Source organism: Pleurodeles waltl, chromosome 8, assembly GCF_031143425.1.
Source record: "Pleurodeles waltl isolate 20211129_DDA chromosome 8, aPleWal1.hap1.20221129, whole genome shotgun sequence".
Lineage (NCBI taxonomy): Eukaryota > Metazoa > Chordata > Amphibia > Caudata > Salamandridae > Pleurodeles > Pleurodeles waltl.
Window position 1 is genome coordinate 249,694,661 of NC_090447.1, and position 23,716 is coordinate 249,718,376.

Sequence of the window (23,716 nt, forward strand, 5' to 3'; positions counted from 1 at the left end):
CATAATGTTCGTTATGTTACAGACAACTGTAGAAAAAGTCACCTTTATCAGCCCAACGAATACTGAAGTCTAGTAAGCAAAGTTGGGATTTGGGAAGCACCAAACTATTTCTGGTTCAGAAGACTCAATACGATTTAAATTACGTGAATCTAATTATTAAAAAGTATGGTAATGGTTTAGCAGAAGATTTCAGTTCTCATTACAAAAATAGACATGTTACTAGTAGTTGTAGAAAGACAGCAAAGGAAAAGTAAGCTAAATGAAAAGGGCAGTTCGTTAGTGCCAGAAAACAATATGAAAGGAGACGAATGAAACCACACCAAAACAATAAAGGCCAAATAAAGAAATTAAATTACTTTATTCAAAAGTACAGAATGTTTAAAAAAAAAAAAAAAAGTTTCCAGCAGCACTCTAAAAACTCTAAAATAGTTAATGAGTGGACATTTTTTTCTGACAACAATTTTACACAGGTGATGCATTAAAATTTAGCACTGAAATTTCCTTTTTTACTCAATTACTTGAAACAGGTGGATTTAAGAAAACGAGCACGTGGTTTTTAAAAACCAAGATGCAGCGTCTGTTTTATTACAGAAACAGAATGAGTTGTCAATATCTCCATAACTAATTTCAGTCTCCATTACAAGGTGAAACTTTAGTTAAAGTAAAATAGCACTTCACACCATATTGCGACTGAGGAAGTATTTTCCAGTTTTTGGTTCATGGGAAGCAAAAATAGAGGTGCTTTGCGACTTGTACTTAATATACCAAAACTATAATTTTCAATTTTATTCAAAACTATAACGCCATAAAGGAAAAGTCTTCTGAAAATACACAAGCAAGCTCATGACTCATTGGTTGTATATACAAACATGGAGATTTATATCTTAGATCAGAGACAACAAATGTAAATTAATCAAACAGCGAAGGAGCTTGACACTAACTTATGTAGCATTATCATTCAATTTATGTTAAGGAAATTGAATTGTGGCACCACTGTCTAGAGTACTAGAGATTACTACACTTCATCTCCACTTGCCGAGTAGCCAAATTAAGGATTTTCAGTAAAATTTCCTCATAACAATTCATATAAAGCAGGACTCAGTAGCTGATCAAAATATAACTCACTGCTTACATCAATTGTTTGATACAAAGTTCAAATGTCAAGCTCATTGGATAATAAAAAGATCAGGTACGCCAGTTTTGACAGGTTAGAAGCGAACCACACTCAAACATTAACTTGTTTTCTGAAGCGGAAGCACTGGAGCAAGCCTCCAAATGAAGAATGACTAAATTTACAATTTAGGTTGGAGGCAATCACCAAAACTAAGTCAGCAAGCTGCACTGTCGTTGTAGAGTTAACAAGCGTAATTTAGCACTGCTCCTTGCATTCTTTTTATCTATACCAATACAATTGTGACTTTCCCCTGCAAGTAAATGCTGCAGTAGGCAAATATTTAGTTTTTTTAACAGAAAGAAGGCAAAGCAGAAGAGGCCATTTTAAATGCACTCCTGCAGGTCATGGCGTTTTCAAAGAATACCAGTGAATGTCAAAGTGTGGTTCAAACACCAAGAAAAACAGGTTTTAAATACCACACAAATAAAAAATATGCAGTACAGGTGTCATAACTAACAATGGACTGAGCAGATTTCAAAGGCGCACAAACTTTGACAAGATGTTTGCTGCAAAGGCACAACAAATACTAAACACAAGGTTAAGCGAAGTATTATGTTACATTAGAAAATGTGTGGACAATTCTTCGTACACAGGACCAATGTTCTAATCATTTGGAGGCACTCAACAAATATGTCAAGCAGAGCAGTGATTTGTTAGGTTTGTGGCTTCCAAAAGTAAATGGAATGTCTGGCCCAAAAACAGTTGACAAGCTTGAAATGTTTAACATGGAATCCTTGGACTATTTTCAGTTTTACAAACTAGTATTCACAAAATACTGATTATTATTCTAATTCTCGGGATCAAATACGGCAGCTTTAAATTTTCCATCCAGTGCAGGAGCTACCACTTAAAAAATAAAAGCTACATATAAATATAATTTGCCTACTCATCCAAAGATAATTCAAGGCATCTGTGCAAAAATCAGAGTGATCTTACATTATCCATTATTATTATTAAAGAAAATTTTGAAAAATAATGAAAATCTACGTAACATGTTCACACCTCACCGAGATAAGCAACAACGAGCACCATAAGGCACCAAGTAATCTTAAGAATGTTTCGTCTGACAGTTGAGATTGTAAGCCTACTTTGATCTGCCTACTGTAAGTGTGGCTTTCAAATGATTTTTGACAGAAATGTTCCTTTGTAGGATGTTCTATTGTCTACAGCAACAAGTTTGATATATGTTGTGGAAGCAGAATTAAGTGTACAGTAAATCCATGTGTTGCAGTACATAATACCTATATTTAAACTCAGCATGTGAAATTCAAAATAAATACTGATGCTGAAAGTCAGATGGAGCAACCCACAATTACTTCAAAGTATTGTTTTGAAATCGTCAGTTAAACAAAAAGCAGTAAATAAATGATTCCAGTCTATCAGTTTTCTAAGTCCTTACTGCATAATACCAAAACACGGAAAAGCACACTAGCATCAGGCAAGTTACATCAATTGATTCCTCTCTAAAACTACGAAACCTATTTTGTCACTAATTGGATGCTGCGACATTCAGTCATTTGGAATGAGATCCTTAAGACTCCTTTTGACATTGTTATATGCAAACCATCTGAATTGACCTAAAAGTCACTTATTCTCTAAAGTGTCAACTTTGAATGAAACAAGAAATAGGAAAACATGAAAAGGAAGAAAATTACTATACTTACAAGATCTAAAACAAACGTAAAAACCTACTTCTCTAGGAGAGCTTAACAGAAGCAGCTGCACTTCAAATCCCTTATAGGGCTGGAAGCAAACATTTGCAAGTTTAAACCCATAGTCCAATGTACTATTTGCATGTTACTCAGGTTTATTTTTAAAACGCTTAGTATATGTTCACAACTATTATCTGGGCCAGTTGCAGCAAACTGCAAAGAAATAGAAGAATACAATTTTGGATAGTTTTTGTCCACAAGCCAAATAAAGCCTCAAAAATGTTCTGTTGCTTTAGTATACCTGTGTGAAGGCTCACATATAATCATAATGGGACACAAACTGAGTGAGAGGAAGTATGTACAGATATGTAAAACAAGAACATAAGGACAATGTTGGTGGGTGTGTGGGGGGAGTCTGCACAAGGAAGCCATCCATCACAGTCCATCACCACCCACTATATTCTGGAGGCTAGCCAATTTATTTATTAAACGTTTTCTAACCATAAGAGTCCGTTCGAAGGCTTTGGAATGTTATGCTGGCTAAAGATTTTTCTTTAAAACAATCCGCCTGATTAACAATAACAGAGTTACTAAATGGTCGAAGCTCCTGAGGATTTGGAAGGTAGCAACAATACAAGTCAAAGTCAGGGATTAAGCCAACATGCCTACAAGAATCAGTATTCTATAGTTACCTTCACAACGGGAGGCAGAAAGTAATACTTACAATCTCTACAGAGAAATGCCCACGTAATAATGGAGATTTCCTAAATAAAGAAATCTTTGAAAATCAATAAGTGTTGCTTTAGATCTCAAATAAGTGTGCAGAAGCTGAAAGTTTGGCCATGAAAAGTAGTTTAGTTCTTCAACTGTGTCATTAAACAACACATACTCAATAAGATTCTTGGGGGGGGGGGGGTGGTTGAATGAGGGCACTGAGGAAATTAAGAGTACTTTCCTTCAGCAATATCTCCAGGAGGAATTAGCTCTTGAGATGCAAAAGGAGCTTTCTTTCTGAGCTTTTAACATAACAAAAGAAGGAGTCAAATTATTGTTGTACAGGTCAAGATAAAAAACTAACATCACTAGAGATAAATTTCTGAACTTTAAACTAAAAGGAGTTTTCTTGGATGTGAATTATTTTAGACCAGAGAACAGACTTCATGTAAAATAACATTTTGCAGAAAATATTCCAAAGACTGCACTGTACTGCGGTTCCTGATGCTTCTAAAGTAGTAAAACATTTTAACTATTAACTTTGCATCACAAAACCTGAAACAAGTCTCTAAGCACCAGTGGAAGGCTTACAGCGGTGTTCTCACCTAAGACATCAGGACGACTGCATCCTCCAGTGCAGCAAGGGCTCTTTAAAACGTAATTATGGCAAATAACAAAAGCCGGGATGGACCTTTTGTAAAGGCCTACTCGAGCACTGTGCCTTGTAGCCGATACCTTTACCTCAACAACCATCTGTGGCACGCTAGAAAGGTATACACTGCCCATGGAATGGCAGTCCTGTGTCTACGTCATTAATATCATAATGCAATGAGTTTGCAGAAGCCACCGAAGCAAAAAAGTTCCATGTATCTGCTGGGAAAAGTCCTGCATGGAGCTTCAAATTGCCCTTACTGAGGACCTGACTAGGAAAACACAAACAGAAATAAAATTGCAAAATGAAAAACATGAAGTGAGAATCTCCTGTAAAGTTTATGAGGTTAATCAAAGGAATACAAAAAATCAAGTTACAGGATCCACAGGTAGGCTGACAAAGAACTTGGACTGCATCCTGAGGCAAAGAAGGGTGCATATATGGACTAAATGAGGACTGTTGAACTACTTGTGAAGGCAAAGTTGGCTCCCCCCCAGGATTATTCATTTTGCTTCATTTTCACAATAATCAGAAATGTGAATGTCCTACAAATAGCAGTATAACAAATCAAAATCCCACATATTTGAGAAGGGTGTTTATAAAATCTATCAAACAGGTTATTTTCCCTTTCCAAAATAACATTACACACAGAGTAAGATCTGCATCTTAATAAAAAATAACATCAGTTTGTGCATAGTTTCTAATAATAAATATGTCTTGAGGGATATACAGCATCAAGGACTATTCAAGTTCTGCCTGAAAATGTTTTTTCGTCTGTTCTTTCCTGAGGTTTAAAGAAACCGATCTAAATCATAAGTAGTTTTGGGGAAAAAATGTTTAGAATTGTCAGCAAAACTATATTTTAACTTCGGGACGTGTGAGAACAGAGTTTGGGCCAGGTAGTTACTTTGATACTGGATGAATACAAAATAGAAAAAGATCACAAGTTAACAAACAGACCTATACTATTGACCCGTCTTTGCTTTGTGCTGGAATCATAACTGGAACAGCTCCCATTCTACTTAAATTAGGAGCAGATACCTTTGATGTTGAGTAATTTGGTGCACTACTCGGTGGGCGTTCAAACTCTTCAGTTGGTATGTGGCTATATTGTGCCTTGGCATAGCCATCCATATTGGAAGGAGATAGTGACCCAAGTGAGGAATGATTGCTGCCAATGAAACTCCGTGCTGTTGAAGTGCGACTTTTTGGTGGAGCAACATCTTCTCTGTAAAACAATCAGAATACATGATTTAACTCAAAGGCAAAGTCAAATATTCATAATCATTGAGCTATAAATAAAACTGGCATACCCATCATTCTTAACCAGCCCCAAAAAATGCCCTATCCTCCAATATGGTTCCTCTATCCAACTTTTAGGTTAACAATTGAAGAAAGAAACATGATCAAGGAGGCAAAGGAGCAAAAACAGCACAAGTTACTGGTGATCGCGCCGAACACAACACCATAGTGGGTGCTGGACCAAGCTACTTACGGAAAGTTCACTACCTGGAGGAAGCATACAGATGGAACGGAAACAGTGAGACAGTAGACACTATTCCAGTGACAATCTAATGAGCAGTGGTAGGAGAAGCCGGAAAAAAAAAGAAGAAAAAAAAAAAAGACAACTGCCTCAGCAACTCCTGCTCCCTCAGCCTCTGATACAAGAACCAAGCTTACAGAGGTAACTTTCAACATCAGTGCCAGAATTACATTTAGTGCCCAGGGGACCACATGTATGTGCTAGTGGGGGGCACTTTGGTATTACAGAAAGGGCTGCAGATGCTTGTGGGACCGTTCTGTAGCAACAGCGCTGGCCTACATGTAGCTATCCTAAAGGGGCATTTGTTTCCTCATGTGCATGGGGATATTCCTCGCTGCAAATGAAGATAATACTTTGACTCTGTGCCAGCAACATATTATGAACGCAGGCATAGAGGTCATCAGGAGGTGCACGGATTGTGCACCACAAAGAGGTCATGCACAGTCACTTGCTCCTCATGGTGACCCTTGAAAGGGGGGAGAAAGGTGGAGAACACCCCAGCCATTCCACTGTTGGTGGGTGCAGACACTCACTGGACCTTCCTGCTTAGGGGGGGGGGTTCCTTTTTTCCTTTTAATTGCAGACCACATGCAGTCTGCACTGTTAATGACAGAGCGGATGCTTCAAACAACCACTCAGTCGTTTAATAATGTGCTGCCCTCAAGACAGCCGTAATTGTGTGTAGCTCAGGATCAGTGCAATGTATTTAGCAAGGAGCACTCTACACAATTGCACCCTGCGGAAGCTGTTAAGTGTGCTACATCGAAAACAGTAACATTGTGACCTATCTATAAATTGGCACGGGGGCCGTATTAATCACTTTCTGTGAACAGTAATCTCAATGCCCAGACTTCCTCCTGCAGGTGAGTGCAGTCTTTTATAACACCCCCCTTTTGAAAAGCAGGTTAGATGCCCCTGCACTGCAAAAGAGACTAGCTGCTTCAAGATGCAGCTCCGTCTTTCACTAATACACGTTCTTGGCTGCGCCCTGGGGGCAGAGAATTATATTATGGGCATACTGTCCATGATTTTGCTGAGCGCACCTCATTAAAGGTGTGCAGAAAACAGGACCAATGTGCTTCAATTATAATTTGCGCCAGGAAGAAAAGTGAGTATGGCTTAACTGGAGTCCAGTAAGGACTGGAAACACTGCTGGTACTAACGTGAAACAGGAAGAGGTTCCTCAGGAAATGACGTGCCAATTTATCATTAACTGTTTATATTAAGTGCTATAGAAATACATCAAAGTTTCAACAAATGTCAAAAAATCATCCAAAAATGAAAGTTGATCAGATTCGTAAGAAGAGAAAAATAATCTACAGGAAAAACTGAAAAACTGAAAACCATGGCAGGCATTAACACGTCTGTTCCTGGTCAGCAGAACAATTTAATTCGTAAAGTTTACATGGAGTACTCTTATTTCATTACTAACTTCAGCATAAGCGTGAGATGCAGAGCACACAAGAACACTCATTTGCAACAGGAACTTGTAATTTGAAAACATCTATGACCCGACCGGCATCTACGGTCTGCACACCGCGTATTTGCTTGTCTTCACGTTCAGTTCATGCTCCGATTACTAGGCAGACCAGTACCAATGGTCAGTGGAGAAGGTGGCTAATTCGTATTAACAGCATAATTGGCAGTGCCTCAACTTCAGAACAAAAGAGGCTAAAGCCATGACTTATGGTAAGTATGCAAACATTTTGAAACATGGAAAGATTAGTGGATCATTGCTACGCGGAGTAAAAGAGGAATTAGTCAACTCCATCCGTCAGTGTTGTATGACCAAGCTTGTAATAAAACAAAAAGTTCCACCTGCTTTACAAAGTGTGTGTGCACCTGTGCTACTTACCTAGGTGAAAAACAATCTTATGAACATAGATTCCAGATACCAACTCGCAGAACTAGGATAGGTGGTGCCCTGGGCCGGCTTTTGGGCGGTGCGACCGCACCGGGCGCTGAGCTCAGGGGTGCGCTGTGTTTAGGCAATTACTTACGAAACTTGCGATTTAAAGGCACCTGCTGAAAAGTTCCTTGTACGTTTATCCTTCAAGAAACAATTACAATGTCAAGATACCTCTTATGATTAATGTTCCTGCTAAAGAGAGAGATGGGAGTTTTGCCTAGTGGCAGCTTTGACTCAACATGCAGTAGCATATAGGGTTAATATGCCTGCTGCAAAGAACAGAACAATGGGGCATATTTAAGAAAAGTGGTGCTGAATACAGTGCAGCGTCACTTTTCTTGCACCCCTTAGCGCCCCCCCTAACACCTTCATGTGTGCATCATATTTAAAATACGGAGCACCATGGCGGTAGTTAGGGGACTAGCGTCAGAATTGTTTACGCTAGTCCATCGCTTTGCAGGATTAGCGTCAACAACTTTGACGGTAATCTTTCAAAGCACCCAGAGGCCCAGTGTAACAAATGGAAGGCTCCTTTTAATGCGTGCTCTGAGCAGGCTTTAAAAGTGCTGGAAAAAAATGACGCAAAGAAATGTGACAGATTTCTTTGTCCCCCCCTAAAGGGGGGGATGCCCCCTTTGCGTACATTGTGCCTGGCGCAGGCATAATGTAGCGCAAAGTGTTACAAAGTGGCGCATCGTTTTTGGCCTTCTAACGCCACATTAGCTTACAAAAATTACACTAATGTGGTGTTAGAATGGCACTAGGGGCTCTTAAATATGCCCCTATTGGGCATATTTGAAAAAAGTGGTGCTGCACACAGTGCTGCACCACTTTTCTTGCACCCCTTAGCGCTCTCCTAGCGCCACCATGTGTGCACTGTATTTAAAATACGGCACAACATGGTGGTAGTTAGGGGACTAGTGTCAGAATTTTGAACGCTAGTCCGGCGCTTTGCAGGATTAGCGTGAACATTTTTTATGCTAATCCTGCAAAACACCCAGAGGTCCATTGTAACCAACAGACTCCTCCTTTTAACGCCGTTAAGTGTCAGATTTCATTTTTTTGGGCCGCCCCTAATGGGAGAATGCCACCTTTGTGTACATTATGCCTGGCCCAGGTATAATGTAGCACAAAGGGATACAAAGTGGCGCAATGCATGCATTGCACCACTTTGTAAATATGGCACAGTGCTTTTGGACTTCTAACGCAACATTAGCGTAATTTTTTTTTATGCTAATGTGGCATTAGAATGGATCTAGGGGGCTCTTAAATATGCCCCTATATTTTATGTGGCTAGCTGAGCGGATTAGTAAAGCCAGCCTTTACAAGTGCTTTAAAACACATGAATGTATGTAAAAGGGAAGCGATGAGAGATAAGGGGCAAATTTGCCGGGTGGTGGTGAGGAGGTGGTCATGGGGTGGGGAGGCGCCACAATAAACTGTTGCAAGGGCACCACTAGTCCTAAAGCCGGCCCTGGTGCTTTGCTTTTGTAAGATTTTAAACCTCTTTCAGATGGGGCACAAGGCAAGCAGGAGTTACTGGGTCCAACCATGGGAGGGTTGAGGCTTCTTGAACCTGATCCTGGGGCCCGACTTATTATGGGTTATGAGTAACTGGGCCAAATACTACCCATTCAGCAATTCATTCTCAGTGGTAGATTGGGTTGAGCAGTCCAAGGCTTATTAGGGGGAGGTAGGTGCAAGGTTTACACAGGCACAAGACTTAAAATATACTCAGCAACCCCAGTAAATTAATGTCCAGCCAGATACTTGCTTTTTTAAATTTTATTAAAAAAGGTAGTATTGATATAAAAAACACAAAGTGAAATATGGCACATACCAAAAATGTATAGAGTCTTCATAAGGCTGGCACTCCAGTGTAGTTCAGGCAAGATCCCAAGTCCCACTTTACTGGTTTCTACTTGTGGCTATTGCCCATTCATGCGAGACAACATTCAGGCTGGGCCCTACTAGTCAGTACTAGTAAGTTCCATGATGGCTATCAAAGTGCCTCAGCTCTGTCACTAAAGTCGCAGAAAGATGCCCCAGGGATCCATGGTATGGTGATCAGTCTTACCAGCTCCTGTTGGTGGTGTGCTACGGAAATCCCCAGAGGGTGGTAGTATGGCATGGAGATGTCTAGTGATTCCAGTGCTTAATTTGTGGCAGTGGTTTCCGGTGCTCAGCACCAGCACTTATTTCACAGGGCCGGGTTTATAAAATGTTTCTCCCATCGGCAGTTGGCCTGATAGTTATTCACAGACTAGTCCACCGAGGTCCAGACATGATCAATGTGCAACATCATGCTGGTGTTGTCAGCACGGCTGTCTGTCATGAAGACCAACATCATTCATTCATTCATTCTAGTCATTCCGATTAGATAATTGTGGTTGAGCTACGGGGACGTAGGCTGGGACTGCAAAGGCGCAAGGCGAAGTTTTCAGTAAGGCGCGGCACATTAGGAGCAAACTGAAAGTGCAAATATACCTTTTGGGCGCCTCATTGCCTAGATCTGAAAATGGCTGGCTGTAATTGCACCTTCGTCAGTGTGCTCGTCGCCCACCACCAACTCCAGTTGGACCACTTTGCATTGGAGTGGTGTACAAGCTGTACTGCACCTCACTGCTGGTTTGGCAATATTACGGGGTTATGCTGAGCACCAGGCACCAGCACGGCATGTAATGAGTAGTGGACAACGGTCTGGTCGGCACAAGTTAATTAATCACCCCTCCCGAAGCATGTAAGCGGAGGAAACCATTGGCGGTGCTGAGCCCTATCTGCTTCTTGCCATGTGCGTACATGGGACACGGAACCAAATTTTCCTTATAGCTTTCCCTTTTTAGTATCTTCATGATCAGAGAAAGAGCAAAGCAGGGTACTGTTTTTTGTTGCTCCCGTCTTACTTTCTTTTGGCGCTGGTTGGGGTACATGAACAGCCCTCCCATGCCTCCCAATACTCACATTACTTAAATCTATTAAGGCCAGCATTAGGCCATTTTCTGTGTTCTAGTCTACATGCTTTATTATGTGGAGTGCGAGTGTCTAAGTCCCATGTAAAGTGCCTACTATGAAAATAGAGATAGTTATTTGAACTTTAACTCCTTGAAAAAATGATCCCAGAGATGTGATGATTGCCCCTTTGACGGTAGATAATTTTGTGCACTGGATCCCAAATTATTATCTGACACGCCATAGCTGCATAGCATACTTAGCTTAGTATTATTGTTGAAATATTTTTTCTGCTCAGACTCCATTGTCTCCTTGTATTGACCTTTTGTAGACCTCTTTTGTGCTTCTGCTAATGTATAGAATGATCAACAGCAGCAGGCCGCCAGGGTCAGAGGTGAGGTCTGCGTAAATTACTATAAGAAGCCTCTATTGGCACGAAATATTTTTAAATAGAGGTTATCAGCTCAACAAGTCAGGATTTTCAACATGGAACACCTCTTAAGCACTTTTAAATGTCAAATCTCAGCCCCCATGAATTAAGGACAAAGCTTTAACCGTTGAAGGCATAAAGGTATGCCCATCTAATCATTACGTTTGAATTGCATAGTTCAAAACAGGAGAATCATTCTGGGGGCGAATTCTCCGCTCTCCTGCTTAACCAATCATGTGATCTTAGGCAAAGAGAGACCATCGTCGCTGCTGCTTATTTGTGTGCGTGTGCGTGCGATAGAGGTGGGTGAGGAGGTGAAGGTAAGGAAGAGACATATGGAAACAGGTTTGACTCCCTTGACTCAGTAGCACCCTTTGAATTCCAGCAAATCTGGATGTGCCTGGAAAAAACTTGTAACATAGTCTGTGTTTGCTTGTTGTGAAGTGCTTCTTTGTCTGTCTACGTCAGGGCTTGCCCGATGTAAAGCTGCAAAAATGTGGATTCTGCTGGTCACCCCTGCACTAATCTTATGTCCCATGGAATAAGGACAGAGTTAACCCTCAATGCCAGAAAGAAATACACATCAAATTATAATTGGTGAATTGCAGTGTGTGAAAGTGGAGAATCTGGGTCAATCCTGGCTTTCATGCTTGACCAATAGGTGTGATCATAGGAAAATACTTTATTTCACTGAGCGAATTGCCTTTTTGTTCATTTTCACTTTGAGAGCACCTTCAAAAAACACGAGTTCAGGATGTGGCATGCACAATAGTCTCTGTTGCCTTTCACTTACTAGCCTTATTAGCCTATGTTGCTCCATCAGTCAATCTAGGCCACATTACAGGGTACATATAACTGGAGCCAATGGTGGAAGTAGGTGGAGTTGTTAAAGGATGTGGGTGGAGCCAGCAAATTGGGTGGTGGCCTTCTACAAAACATTTGGGCACCTGCACTTCTTATTTTACAAATTAAGCACTGGGTGATTCGGTGGCATGAGCCGTGCAATGAGCTCTAGTCTCCCTGCTGTAGGCAAGACGGCTGGATGTCTACAGTGCTCCTCTGGTTATACGTTAAGTTCTCCTGATCCCTGCTGCAGTTCTTGGGCAGCTTCTTGTCTCCAATGTTCCGGTGACAGACTGCAATCCACTACGCTTCACTATCACACACCTTTTCACTGCAGCCCCCACCCGGCATATAGAGGTTGCAAGTAGCAGCACACAGGGAGAAAGCCCTTTCAGGTCACAGCCCTCAATCTTCAACAAGTTGCAAGGGCGATGCCACTCACAAGCCACAGCAATGCACCAGGACAATGGCACTCTCAGGTCACAGCACTGCACAGGCATCGAACGTCAATCTTCACGGTGGTCTTATCTGCACGCAAATCACCAGCAAATGGACATATGGCCTGACTGATGTAGCTGCCACCTGGAACGTGAACCTCATTCTTTACTTCAGGGATACACTTGACAGGATCCCCACTGGACCTTGCTCCCTCAATCTCCTCCGTCACTGAGTACACAGTCTCTGCAGGCAGACAGATGCTGGTGATCAAGGCTGAGTAGTGTCCACTCACTCAGAAGGAAGGCTAGCAGAACTTCATCCCCAGTCCAGGTCACAAAAGGCAGAAGTCATGTTGCTTCTCCACACTGATGAACAGCTACAGTTCGATGAGCTTGGCCATTAGGGATTCCCTTATCAGACTCACTATCTCTCTGACAATGTACCCAGGCCCTCGACCAATTACCTTACCAGAACCAAGGAGTCATATTGAAGTGTACAGGAGCTCCTAACTGTGCCTTTCTCCAGTGTGTCCCACTGAGCTTTCAAGAAGACAAGCAATCCACAAATCTGCCTGGAATGGCTTCCCTACTCCACGTGGCTTGCCAAGACCCTGAGTTTCCAAAATAGAACCCACAGGCCTCCGTGTACTGTACCACACAAGCACACATGCATTCCAGCACATACACAAACATGTGGACTGCACAGTGCAAAATACTAACATGATTTGGACTACTAGTGATTTAGGTACACAACAGTGGAACTTTACATGAGTGGGCTGGTTGGCTCCCCTCTAGTGACATAGGTAAAAAGGCCTATTCACACTACTGATCACTATTACAAAAACAGTGTGCTGCCATCAACGCACGCATGCTACTCAACTCTCACTAAGGGCAGTTGTCCTTTACCACTACGAGGGGACACACTTTGTGTGCTCCTCCCATGCTAACAAGATTACAATCCACGAGGCAAGCCTAGGTCATGACACACACACGTTCTGTTTTCTCCAATGGCCAAAAATGAGTACCAAGGATCTGAATGTCGTTGCAGCTAGAGGCACTCAGGGCAAGGGTGCATCTCAGTCACCATGTAGGGGACTTTTCTATCCCAACAAAGGAGAACATACAATTATATAAAATCTGAGATCATGGAGCCATTTCTGTATTTTTAAGTTTAGGTGTAAGACTGAAGACACCTTTGTATAGGTTTAAGAACTAGGATTATGATTTGGGGGTCGATGGCCAACTCAAGGAGTAATCCAAAACTTGTCAGAGTGAAACCTTGCAGCCACTAAATTAAGCAGAGTTCAACCCCCTGGAAGCTATAGCACAGAACAGAGAGGCTTAACTAAGGGCAATGTGTCAAGTATTTATGGACTAGTAAAAAAAGTTAAAATGCAAAACAATAAAAACCCCAGATCGAATTGGAAAACTAGAATACTATTTAGCACAATTCGAGACTGACCACGATGGACCACAGGTTTGACCTGGTCAAAGATTTTACCGTCTGACTTAGTCTTAAGTCTCAACTAACCACAAGGATACACTTCCAACGTTAGTTCTCTCACCATCCAGGATATCAAAAGAGGCACTCCGACAGAGGCCAACAGCAGGGTTCAGTCGCTACTGGTCAGCTGCGTACTTCCAGAAAAATGCATCTTGCAGCTTGTTAGACTTGCAGCTTAAGTGGGAGGTCAGTTTTATGAACCCTGGAGTTCTTTTTATCTTGGGTACCAGAGGGAGCAGGTCCAGTCTTTCAGGGTGCCTCTCAGGTCGCATATCAGCTCCAGTCCTCTTTTGGTCTTCTGCAGGTTCAGGAAGTGTCCTCTAGTGAGTGCCTGGTGAAGCCACATTTATGCCTGGCACTAGCTAGTGGGTAGGAATTACTCCTATACACACCGTAACCAATGCGGTAAAGTTCCAGGGGCCAACACTATCCACTTTGGGCACTTTCAAGATGGCGAAAGTCTGTGGCAACACTAAACTTGAGCTCCGAGTGCTGGGTGAGCGTGGAGGGAAGTGTACTACTTTAATTTAAGTTTCTTCGCACACAGAACACTAAAATCCAATTTAATGGAGCAAAGGTAACCAAAATAATCCCCCAGATAGAAGTCTGGTAGGACAAAAGCAGAGTCTTTCAGAAACTAGATCCATAAGAACTGTCTTGGTGTCCTGTTATTTTGCCTTTCAAGTGTGTTCCATGGTTTATATAGAAATCCAGCAGACCTGGATGCCCACACCGTCTACACTGCATATTCTGTGGAGCTCAGGAGTCATCGCTGCCCATTCATATCAGCCTACTGTTTGCTCCTGGGGGGCATTTCACACTTATTTAGGACTACTTCCTAGCTGGGAGAAGTGAGAGAGCCAATGCAAATTGGCCTCCAGGAACTTCAGGCAGGGGGAGAAGGTAACTTTCTAAAAGTTATTTTTCTTTAATATTTAATAAAAATCTGACTTCACCATTCAATTGGATTTTTACAAACTATTAAAACAGTGCTCTAATTATTTTTCTAACTGACCTCATTCCTGAGAGAGAATATTTTAATCTGTACTTTGACTTTCTACATAGGACAGCTAGGCCTGCCACAGTGAAAATAGCTTTTGGGTGCTAGTCATTGTAAGGACATGCTAAAATTTAATTTCTACATGTCCGACTTTAAATACTACGCACCGCCTTGTGCGCTACAAGGCCTATTTGTAGGTGAAATTAATATTTAAAAGGGAGATTTTGACATGTCAAAGTTTGTTTTGGTAGGTCGAACTGCAGATTTTACACTGCTACTGACAGGCTACACTGGTAGGTCTGAAGCCATGTTTCCACTGCTACTTTAGTGGATGGCACAGCAAGTACTGCAGTCCACTAGTGGCATTTAACTTAGAGGCTTGGTTCCACCTTGTACCATATACTAGGGAATTATCAGCAAATTGAAAATGCCAATTAAGATTATACCAATTCAATTAAGTTTAAAACGGCGGGCATGGGGGCTTTTCATCTGCTTAGCAGGGGTAAAGTGCACAGACTTCTAACACCATAAAAAAATAGGGTCCAGTAAAAAGTGAAGAATCAGGGGTGACCAAGATTTCCTACATGGGAGAAAACACAAATCCTCTGCATTTATGGGCATTCACATTCGCTGGTACAAATGCACATATATTTGGTGCTGTCAAAGGTAGAAATATCTATCTACAGGATAGGGTTTTGATTTGGCCCCTGTATTTACACATGCAGAAACTTTGGCTAGCTGTAAATTATGCATGGATACATTTAAGAAACTGCAGTACTCTTAAAAATCTAAAACAGTCATGCACTCCATGAAGCAAACATGGAACTTTTCACGAATGCCTAAAAAGTCAGGTTTCTCTAAACATATGGGCAAACGTTGGTAGAGATCTAGCAGTCTAGAATGAAAGTAAAGATTGACCCACCCCACCCACCTACTATCGACAGAACATTAATGGATTCTATTTTCAATTTTAAGATGCACAGTATTTCAGTCAAGAAGGCTCTCAATTCGTACCAGAGTTGCTGGCTTGTTTACTTTTAAGGAGCCCTACGGGGGGAATATTAAAATGATGTTCAGCAAAGTAGACCTTTGGGATCTTCAAGGGACCTGGGCAGTGTGACAAGGGTAGTAGGCAATACACCTCTTAACCCGATGAGATGAGATTGTTGCGCTTTTCTTACTGCTAAAGTTATTCCTGAGGCTTTCAAAATGGTCATACTAAAGAAGCCATCTCTGTATCAATCAATCTACACATTTTCATCCTAGATCTTCACTTCCCTTCACTGACAGATTAATACTCATTGTTAAGTTTGAGAACAGCCATCTGTGAGACCATGTTCAGTTGGGCTACAAACCAGGCCCCTGCGCGGAGGTGGCCATAATCTCAGTGTTAAATGATTTCATGGCACTGTGGACAACAGTGGTGTTGGGTCCCTAGTTTTATTAAATCTGTCAGGCCTCTTAGACACCGAACAGGATGTCTTCTCTTGTCTACATGTGTTTGGCAATTGAGGCATGGTGTTAAAGTGAATCTGCTCTTTCCTTTCAGATAGACAATTTCAGGTACAACTAGGCCATTTTATTGCAGAAACTAGAGGGCTACCTTGGGGTGTCTCTCAAGGTTCCTAGCTTTTCCTTTCATTAGTTTCTACATGCAGCCGCAGGCCTTCTTGCTGCATGCATTAGGTTTTTCTTTCTGCATGTGTGTTGATGGGATGAAGCTGCTGTTAGAAGTCACGATAGGCTGCAACAAGGGTCGAGAGGACTTTCCCAAAGCCGCTGAAGATAAATTCTTCTAAAACAGACCCTTCTCAATAATAATGCAGCCCCCCCCCCCTTACCAGAATGAGTCAGACTCCATTCAAAGGTCTGACTCTTGGAACATCCCTGCATCAGCCACAACAACCTTAAAAGTATAAACTGATGCCTCGAATTTTCTTGTTTACCACACAGCTGCTATGTTGAAGTCTTGTCCTTTTCTCTTAGGTAGCTTTGTAGATTATTTTATCTACCAACCATAAGGTCATCCTGGTAATGCTTTCACTTATGCCAGATTACATTACTACAATACCATTTTCCTAAATGCACCTTTTAGCAATCTGACCAAACTTCAGTCCATAGAGAATGTTACAGCCAGTGCTATTTTTGGCCAGCACAAATTGGATTCTGTGTATAGGCCTATCAGAAGTCTGCATCAGCTCACAGTTACAAAGTGAGTGATTTTGGTTTTCTGAACATTTCCTCACTCTGTCATCCTGCGTGGCTAATACGCTCCATACATATCAACCTATGAGAAATCTTGACTTAAACTCTATTCTCTTTTTTGCAACTGTACGTTACAGGAAACTGAGTAGAAGGAATATGATACTTACCCTCTAAGCATCTGTTCATGGCATGTAGTGCTGTAGATTCACATACTCTGCATACTCCTGCCAGCTATTGTTGGTCCAGAGTTGTGCAAGTAGTTTTTCTCCACAGACGTCTTTTGAGTCACCAGGTCGAGTGACTCCTCCTCTTGGTGATATCGCACATGGACATCAACTCCATTGTTAGATTGCTTTCCCAATGGCGGGTGAAAAAGGAGTGTAAACTATGTGTAGGTAATGTGATGACCATGCTAAATGTAAATGTTTAACTTAACTGCAATGGCCACAGACGTTCGGGAAGGAGGGAAGGCGCATGTGAATCTACAGCACTACATGTTAAGAACAGATGCTTACAGGGTAAGTGACATACTCCGTTTGATGGCATGTGTGGCTAGAGATCCACATGCTCTTCACAGAATGTAAAGCAGTCCCTAGCATGTGGGCATTGCAGTGGTTGTAAAAGGGTACGTAGCACTGCCTTCCCTACACTAACTTGTTAGTGTGCTAGAACATCCACACAATAGTGTTTGGTGAAGTTGTGTGGTGTGGACCCTGCAGCGGCTTTACAAATGCCAGCTATGGGGATGTTTCTTAAAAAGGCCAAGGTTGCTGCTTTTTTGCGAGTGGAGTGTGCTCTGGCAGAAACAGGCCAAGGTCTTTTGGCTTTAAGGTAGCAAGTTTAAATGCATTTGACTATCCACCTGGCTAGGCCTGATTTGGATATAGGGTTGCCTTTATGAGATGGAAAAAAGAGAAAAAAAGTTGTTTCAATTTTCCGAAGTTTTTAGTTCTATCTGTGTAGAACATGAGCGCTCTTTTGACACCTAAGGTATGAAGAGAACTTTCCACAACTGAATGTGGTTGAGGGAAAAAAACTGGTATCTAAATGGATGACTGAGGTGAAATTGTGATACTACCTTAAGTATGAATTTAGGATTGCTGTGAAGAACCACTTTGTCTCTATGTATTTGGAAGAAGGGTTCTTCTAACGCTAAAGGCAGGAGTTCACTAACGTGTCTAAGTGTGGTAAAGGCAACTAAGAATGCCACTTTCCATAAACGAAAGTGAAGGGGGCACACATGTAAAGGCTTTAATGGGGAGATCCATGAGTATCATGAGAGCTATGTAAAGGTTCCAAGAGGGTGCTGGAGGAGCTCTTGGTGGAATAACTAGTTTTGAGTCCTTCGATGAAGGACTTGATTACACGAATGTTGAGAAGTGAGAGATGCTGCCTATTTTGGAGGTAGAAAGCCATTGCAGCGATATGGAAGGGGACGCTAAATTGGCCTCTCGTAAATGAAGCAGATAGCAGACAATGTCTTGCACCATGGCTTTCATAGGATCAATTTGTTTGCATTGACAACAGCAAGTAATATGCTTCCATTTTGTTGCTTAACAGGTTCTAGAGGTGGGTCCGTGTGCTTCCTTGAGATTATACATATATGCTGGTGATTTGAAGGTAGCCAAACTATGACCTCAGGAGCCAAATCGCTAGGTTGAGAGTTTATGGGTCTAGGTGTCTGATTTGTCTTTGATTTGGAGTGAGACGGTCAGGCCTGTTGGGGAGCTTCTCTTGTGGAACTACAGAGAGGTCTAGTCGTGTTGTGAACTAAGGTTTATGCATCCATGTGGGAGCAACCAGGATCACTCTAAGAGACGTTTGCCTGAGTTTCCAAATCAGGAATATAAGAAGTGTGAGTCAGAAAAGCGTAGACAAGTATCCCTGACCAACGTATCCATAGTGCGTTGCCCTTGGATAGTGGGTACCTGGAGGCAAATTTTGGGCATTTGGCATTTTCAGCTGTGGCAAAAAGGTTGATCTGAGGGGAAGGCCCCACTTCTGAAAATATGCTAAGAGGACTAGTGGGTGGATTGCTCATTTGTGTACTTCTTGCTGCATCCGCTTGAGCAGGTCTGCAAAGTTATTGTCTGTCTTCCTCCTGCCTCCATAGCATCCCAAAGACCTTATACTGTTAGGTCTAGTACGCAAGCACACCAACCTCTCTGTAATGCACCTGTGGTGAGTGATGGGGAGGGGGGAGGGGGGGAGGAACAGAGGCCAGAAAATACTGCCCTTGCAACATGTTGTTGGTGTTCCACCACTGCATAGAACGTTGAGTGTGTCGGTCTAGCAACACTAGATCCTCCAATTGAGTCTGTGACAGACCAGTGATGAGCTAGGCATTGCTGCAGGGCATGTATGAGTAACCTTGCATGGATAACTATGGCAATGAAGAACACCATCATTCCTAGTAGACGCACAACTGTCCTCACTGTGAGGGACTGGCTTATTTGGAGCTGGGGTAAGACTGCTTGAAAGTTTTGAATCCGTGTGGGATTTTAGTAGGCTAACTGTAGCTGTGTGTTTAGGACTGCTCCCAAGTAAGGTTGAACCTGTAGAGGATGGAGGTGAGACTTGGAAATGTTGATAGTAAACCCCAGGCTGTGAAGGAGATCTATTGCCATCTGAATGTGCAGTCGACACTGCTGATGTGTACTGACTTTGTTAAGCCAATCATCTAAGTATAGGAATACATGAACATGTGTCTTTGCAGATGCGCAATGATGACTGCCAGGCATTTTGTGAACACTTGAGGTGCAGTAGTCACCCTGAATAAAAAGAACTTGGAACAGACAGTGCTTGCTATTACAAAGTATTTGCAGTGAGCAGCTTGTATTGGTACGTGGAAGTAAGCATCTTTTAGGTCCAATGGTGCCATGAAATCACCCTGTTGAAGACGTGGCATGACATCCTGTAAGGTGGCCATATGGAAGTGCTCTGATAGATTTCAAACCTCTAAGAAAGTACATCCTAACATTGGTCTTAGACACCCATCCTTTTTTGAGAATTAGGAAGTATACGCCCGAGCCCTGCTGTTGAAGTGGAACAGGCTCATTGGACTCTTTAAGGAGTAGGGCATGGACTTCCTGCATGGTTAGTTTCGGATGTTCCTGAAATAACCTGTGAGTGTGAGGTGGAATGTTGGATGATGTGGTAATGTGCTCCAGACAATAGCAATGTTGGATAGTGGCTAGCATCCACTTGTCCATGCTGGTATTCCAGACTGGGTGAAAAATCTAAAGTATGCCCATGACGGGTGTTATGTGGTCGGGGGAAGAATTGCGTAGTCACCGTTTTACAATGGGTGTTGCTACACATGCGGAGGCGCTGTTGGCTCTACCCTTGTTGTTATTTTCCCTAAAGGAGTCTCTATAATAACTCTTGATGTAAGAGCTCTGGGGTGTATTTTGTTGAGGTGGTTGCCTCTGTCGAGGTTGACTTATATGTGCACCTGTGGACTGGGGGACAAACTGAGCCCCCGAAAGTGGAAGTTTTTAATGCTCCCATTGCCTTGGCAGTGTTCGTTTTCTTCTTCACTTTGTCTAGGGTAGAAACAAACTGGGGGCCTAAAAGGTGTTGTTTGTCAAAGGGCGTATGTATAACTGCCTGCTGGACCTCTTGCTTAAACCGCGAACACCGCAACCAAGCGTGTCTCCTAAGGATATTAGTATTGATTCCTCGAGCTGCAGTATCTGCATTGAGGGCACAACAAATGGAATAATTTGCAATGGTCTGCCCCTATCATAACAGGCTGACTGGGCTTCATAATTGGTGATACGCCAGTGGTTTGCAGCAACCTTCTCCCTAGCAGCAATCCTTTTATTGACTTCCCTTTACCAAAAGGGGGAGGGTGGTTAGTGTGTACCCAGTAGCCTGATTGTTAGCTTTCGTAAGCGCAGTAGTTGCAAAAATGGAGTCAGGTGGTACTGGACTGAGTGATTAAAGGGTCTAATGGTGCTGCCTAATATCTCTTGTCCACCCTAGGGGTGATGATCCTAGCTCTGACAGGATCTTTGAAAATGTCCACAGGATGCCTTATAATGCCTGGTAACATGGGCAAAATGGAGTGTAGAGACTAGAGTGATGCAGAGAAAACCCTGTTCCAGGGATTCTTTGTGCAGCTCAACATTATGAAAGGCTGCCATTCTAGCAATGAGCTGCTGGTAGAAGGTTACATCCTCTGAAGGGAAGGGACGAGCAGAGTATAAATCTGGATTGTTTGGCATGGTGGGATCAGCATCATATATATCCCAAGGGATCACCTGATGACGACCCCCCCCCCCCCCCCCTTAGACCTCCTGTGTCTGAAAGCAACAACCCCTGAGGTGAGCTATCCAGTGGGTTGTGTGTAGAAGAGAATGGTTGGGGGGGGGGGGGGGGGGGGTAGGAGGGATGGAGGTGGTGTAGAAGGAGGGTGGTAGGTAGGGCTAGTAGTCTTTAGTTTTCTTCCTAAGAGGAAGGGGAACAGCCAGCACCTCAAAAGTCAGCTTTCTCTTTAAAGGTGGAGGAGAGAAAGGGGTAGCAATGATACAGCCAGTCCCCATTTGAATTTTTATATTCCTCTGGCGAATGTCCAGTTTTTCAAGAAATGGCTCAACTGGTGATTTAGAAGCCGAAGATGGTCTTGCATCTTTCGGCGCAGAAGGTTTCAGTACAGAGGACTTTGGTTTGGAAGTGTGAGGCTTTGTTGGTGACGAGAGGGATGGAGTCCGCTGCCGGGTCAGCACCAAGGGTCGGGTTGGTGCCGAAACATGCTCTTGGTCCAATGAGGTGGAGTTCGATGCAAAGGCTTGGACCTTGTAACAACCTTCAGCGCCAGACCAGAGGGCAGGATGGCCGAACCAGTCTTTCAGAACAGACCATGGCTAAAAGGCATTGGTGGTCCAGCAACCTCCAATAGTGGAAGTGGGAAAGCCACAGATGTTTTGGAATGTTTGGGTATTGGAGCAGGGGGTCACAGTACTCATGCATTGGGTGGATGGTATTTCCGATTTTTCAAATTCACCTCGACGTCGGAGCCATCTTCAATGGAGAAGGCTTTTCTTCAGCAGATGGCTCTTCCTGTGCTTGTTCCTCACCAAAGAGGTCAGGGTGTGAGTGTCGTCGGAGGCCTTCTGCATCCTTTCGAGCCAACGAGCTCTGCGGTCCCAAAGGGTCTTCTCTGATTGGAACGATTTGGAGGCATTGCAGTCGGTCTCTTTGCAGTTCGGTGAAAGGCACAGATTGCACAGTTGTTGTTGATCAGTGCGCAGATATTTCACGTGACAATGTGGCAGAATCTGAAGGGTGTGCATTTGATCACCAGAAATGCATTTGAGGGAGCTGGTGACATGTGGAAAGGTAAGCCCGCATAGGTGGTGCATTGAGGGGTGGCTGGTTGAAGAATCCTCAACCATTGATTTTAGTGAGAAGCGCAGAAGTGGAAAAGAGCGATCAAAAATAATACACTTGAGGACAGTAAAGAACCAAAGAATCTTACAAAGTCTAGGCACTGAGCCAAGGCAGACATCTGAACTGTAAAGCAGAGAGAAAATCTATCAATGGATTCGATGCCTATACGCAATATCACAGAGAGGAGTCACTTGATCACGTGACTCAAAAGACTACTTCGAAGAAAAACAACTTGCACAGCTCCAGACCCAACACTAGATGGTAAGAATAGGCATACCATTTCTATCTACAACCACACATGCCATTGAACATTTTTCCACCTTGAGTGTCACCTGGTACAACAGGTCTTCCGAGGTTTCCAAGGGCTGAGACAACTGGACTAAGTTCAGATGAGGCTTTAAGACAGTTGTTTGATATGACTCTTTAAACTGCCCTTTGACTCTTTACTTCCAGTATATTGCTATCTTTTCTCTCAGTGTTAAGAGACCTGATGTTTGGGGTGAGTGTTGTGGTTTATGAATATTGTTATGCTATGGTAATAGTATGCTGTCCCCTTTCCCACAGACCCAGAAAGGGGTGCATTGCACAAGTAATAGCATTCTGTCTTTCTGAGGCTTTCCAAGGCTCTTACAGTGCACTCAAACTGGAGTGTCACTACTGAGGTCGGGTGAAAGGCACAGATTGCACAGGTTAGCTCTTTTCTGAAGAGCTGTTGGCGGACGTGCAGGGCAACAACCTGGTGGAATTAGCACACCTTTACCTAGAATTACTGTCTGTAGGCAACACTACAGAGATCTAAGAGGGGGACAAGTGATCCTTCATTATTTCAGTAAGCTGAGCAGTTTGTTTACCAACCATACACTGTTATGTTTGCATATAACCATATCATTAGTGCTTGTTATTCCAATTCAAGCATATGAATCTAAGAAAGATAGAGAACAGGAGAAGAATAAGGTTACTTAGCAGTAAAGATAGATATCCAGTGCTTCATAGACTGCAATGTGTTCCAACCTGCCCCTCACAAGAGGCGGACATACCACGGATGATCCTCCACACTAATGCTACAAAATCAGGTTTGGGGGCCTCTGGGGAGTAGTCTTCCCTATGCTTTCATCTCATTGGTGAGGTCTGGTTCTTTTTCACAGTGGTGCACAGATTACTAAAGTGAGAGTGCACACCCTCTTAGGTTATGTTTAAAATCATACTATAATTATGTTTATAATTATACTAATATTTTCTTGCCACTGTTGGACTTCTAAATCCACTCACTTGTGACAGGACCAGGTTTAGCTGCTGCTAAGGGGGGCTGG

The 23,716-nt window shown here is 42.7% G+C and overlaps 1 protein-coding gene across 2 annotated transcripts in view; it reads right to left on the reverse strand.

The window, feature by feature from the left end:
• Positions 1-23,716, reverse strand: part of CXADR (CXADR Ig-like cell adhesion molecule) — a 345,157-nt gene that overhangs the window by 63,712 nt on the left and 257,729 nt on the right. The window contains exon 7 of one of the 2 annotated variants that reach the window (XM_069204105.1): positions 5,234-5,420. In XM_069204105.1, the coding sequence (XP_069060206.1) occupies positions 5,234-5,420 (187 nt within the window). Of the gene's footprint in view, positions 1-334; positions 5,421-23,716 lie in introns of those variants that run through there. The other variant, XM_069204106.1, reaches the window with a different exon arrangement.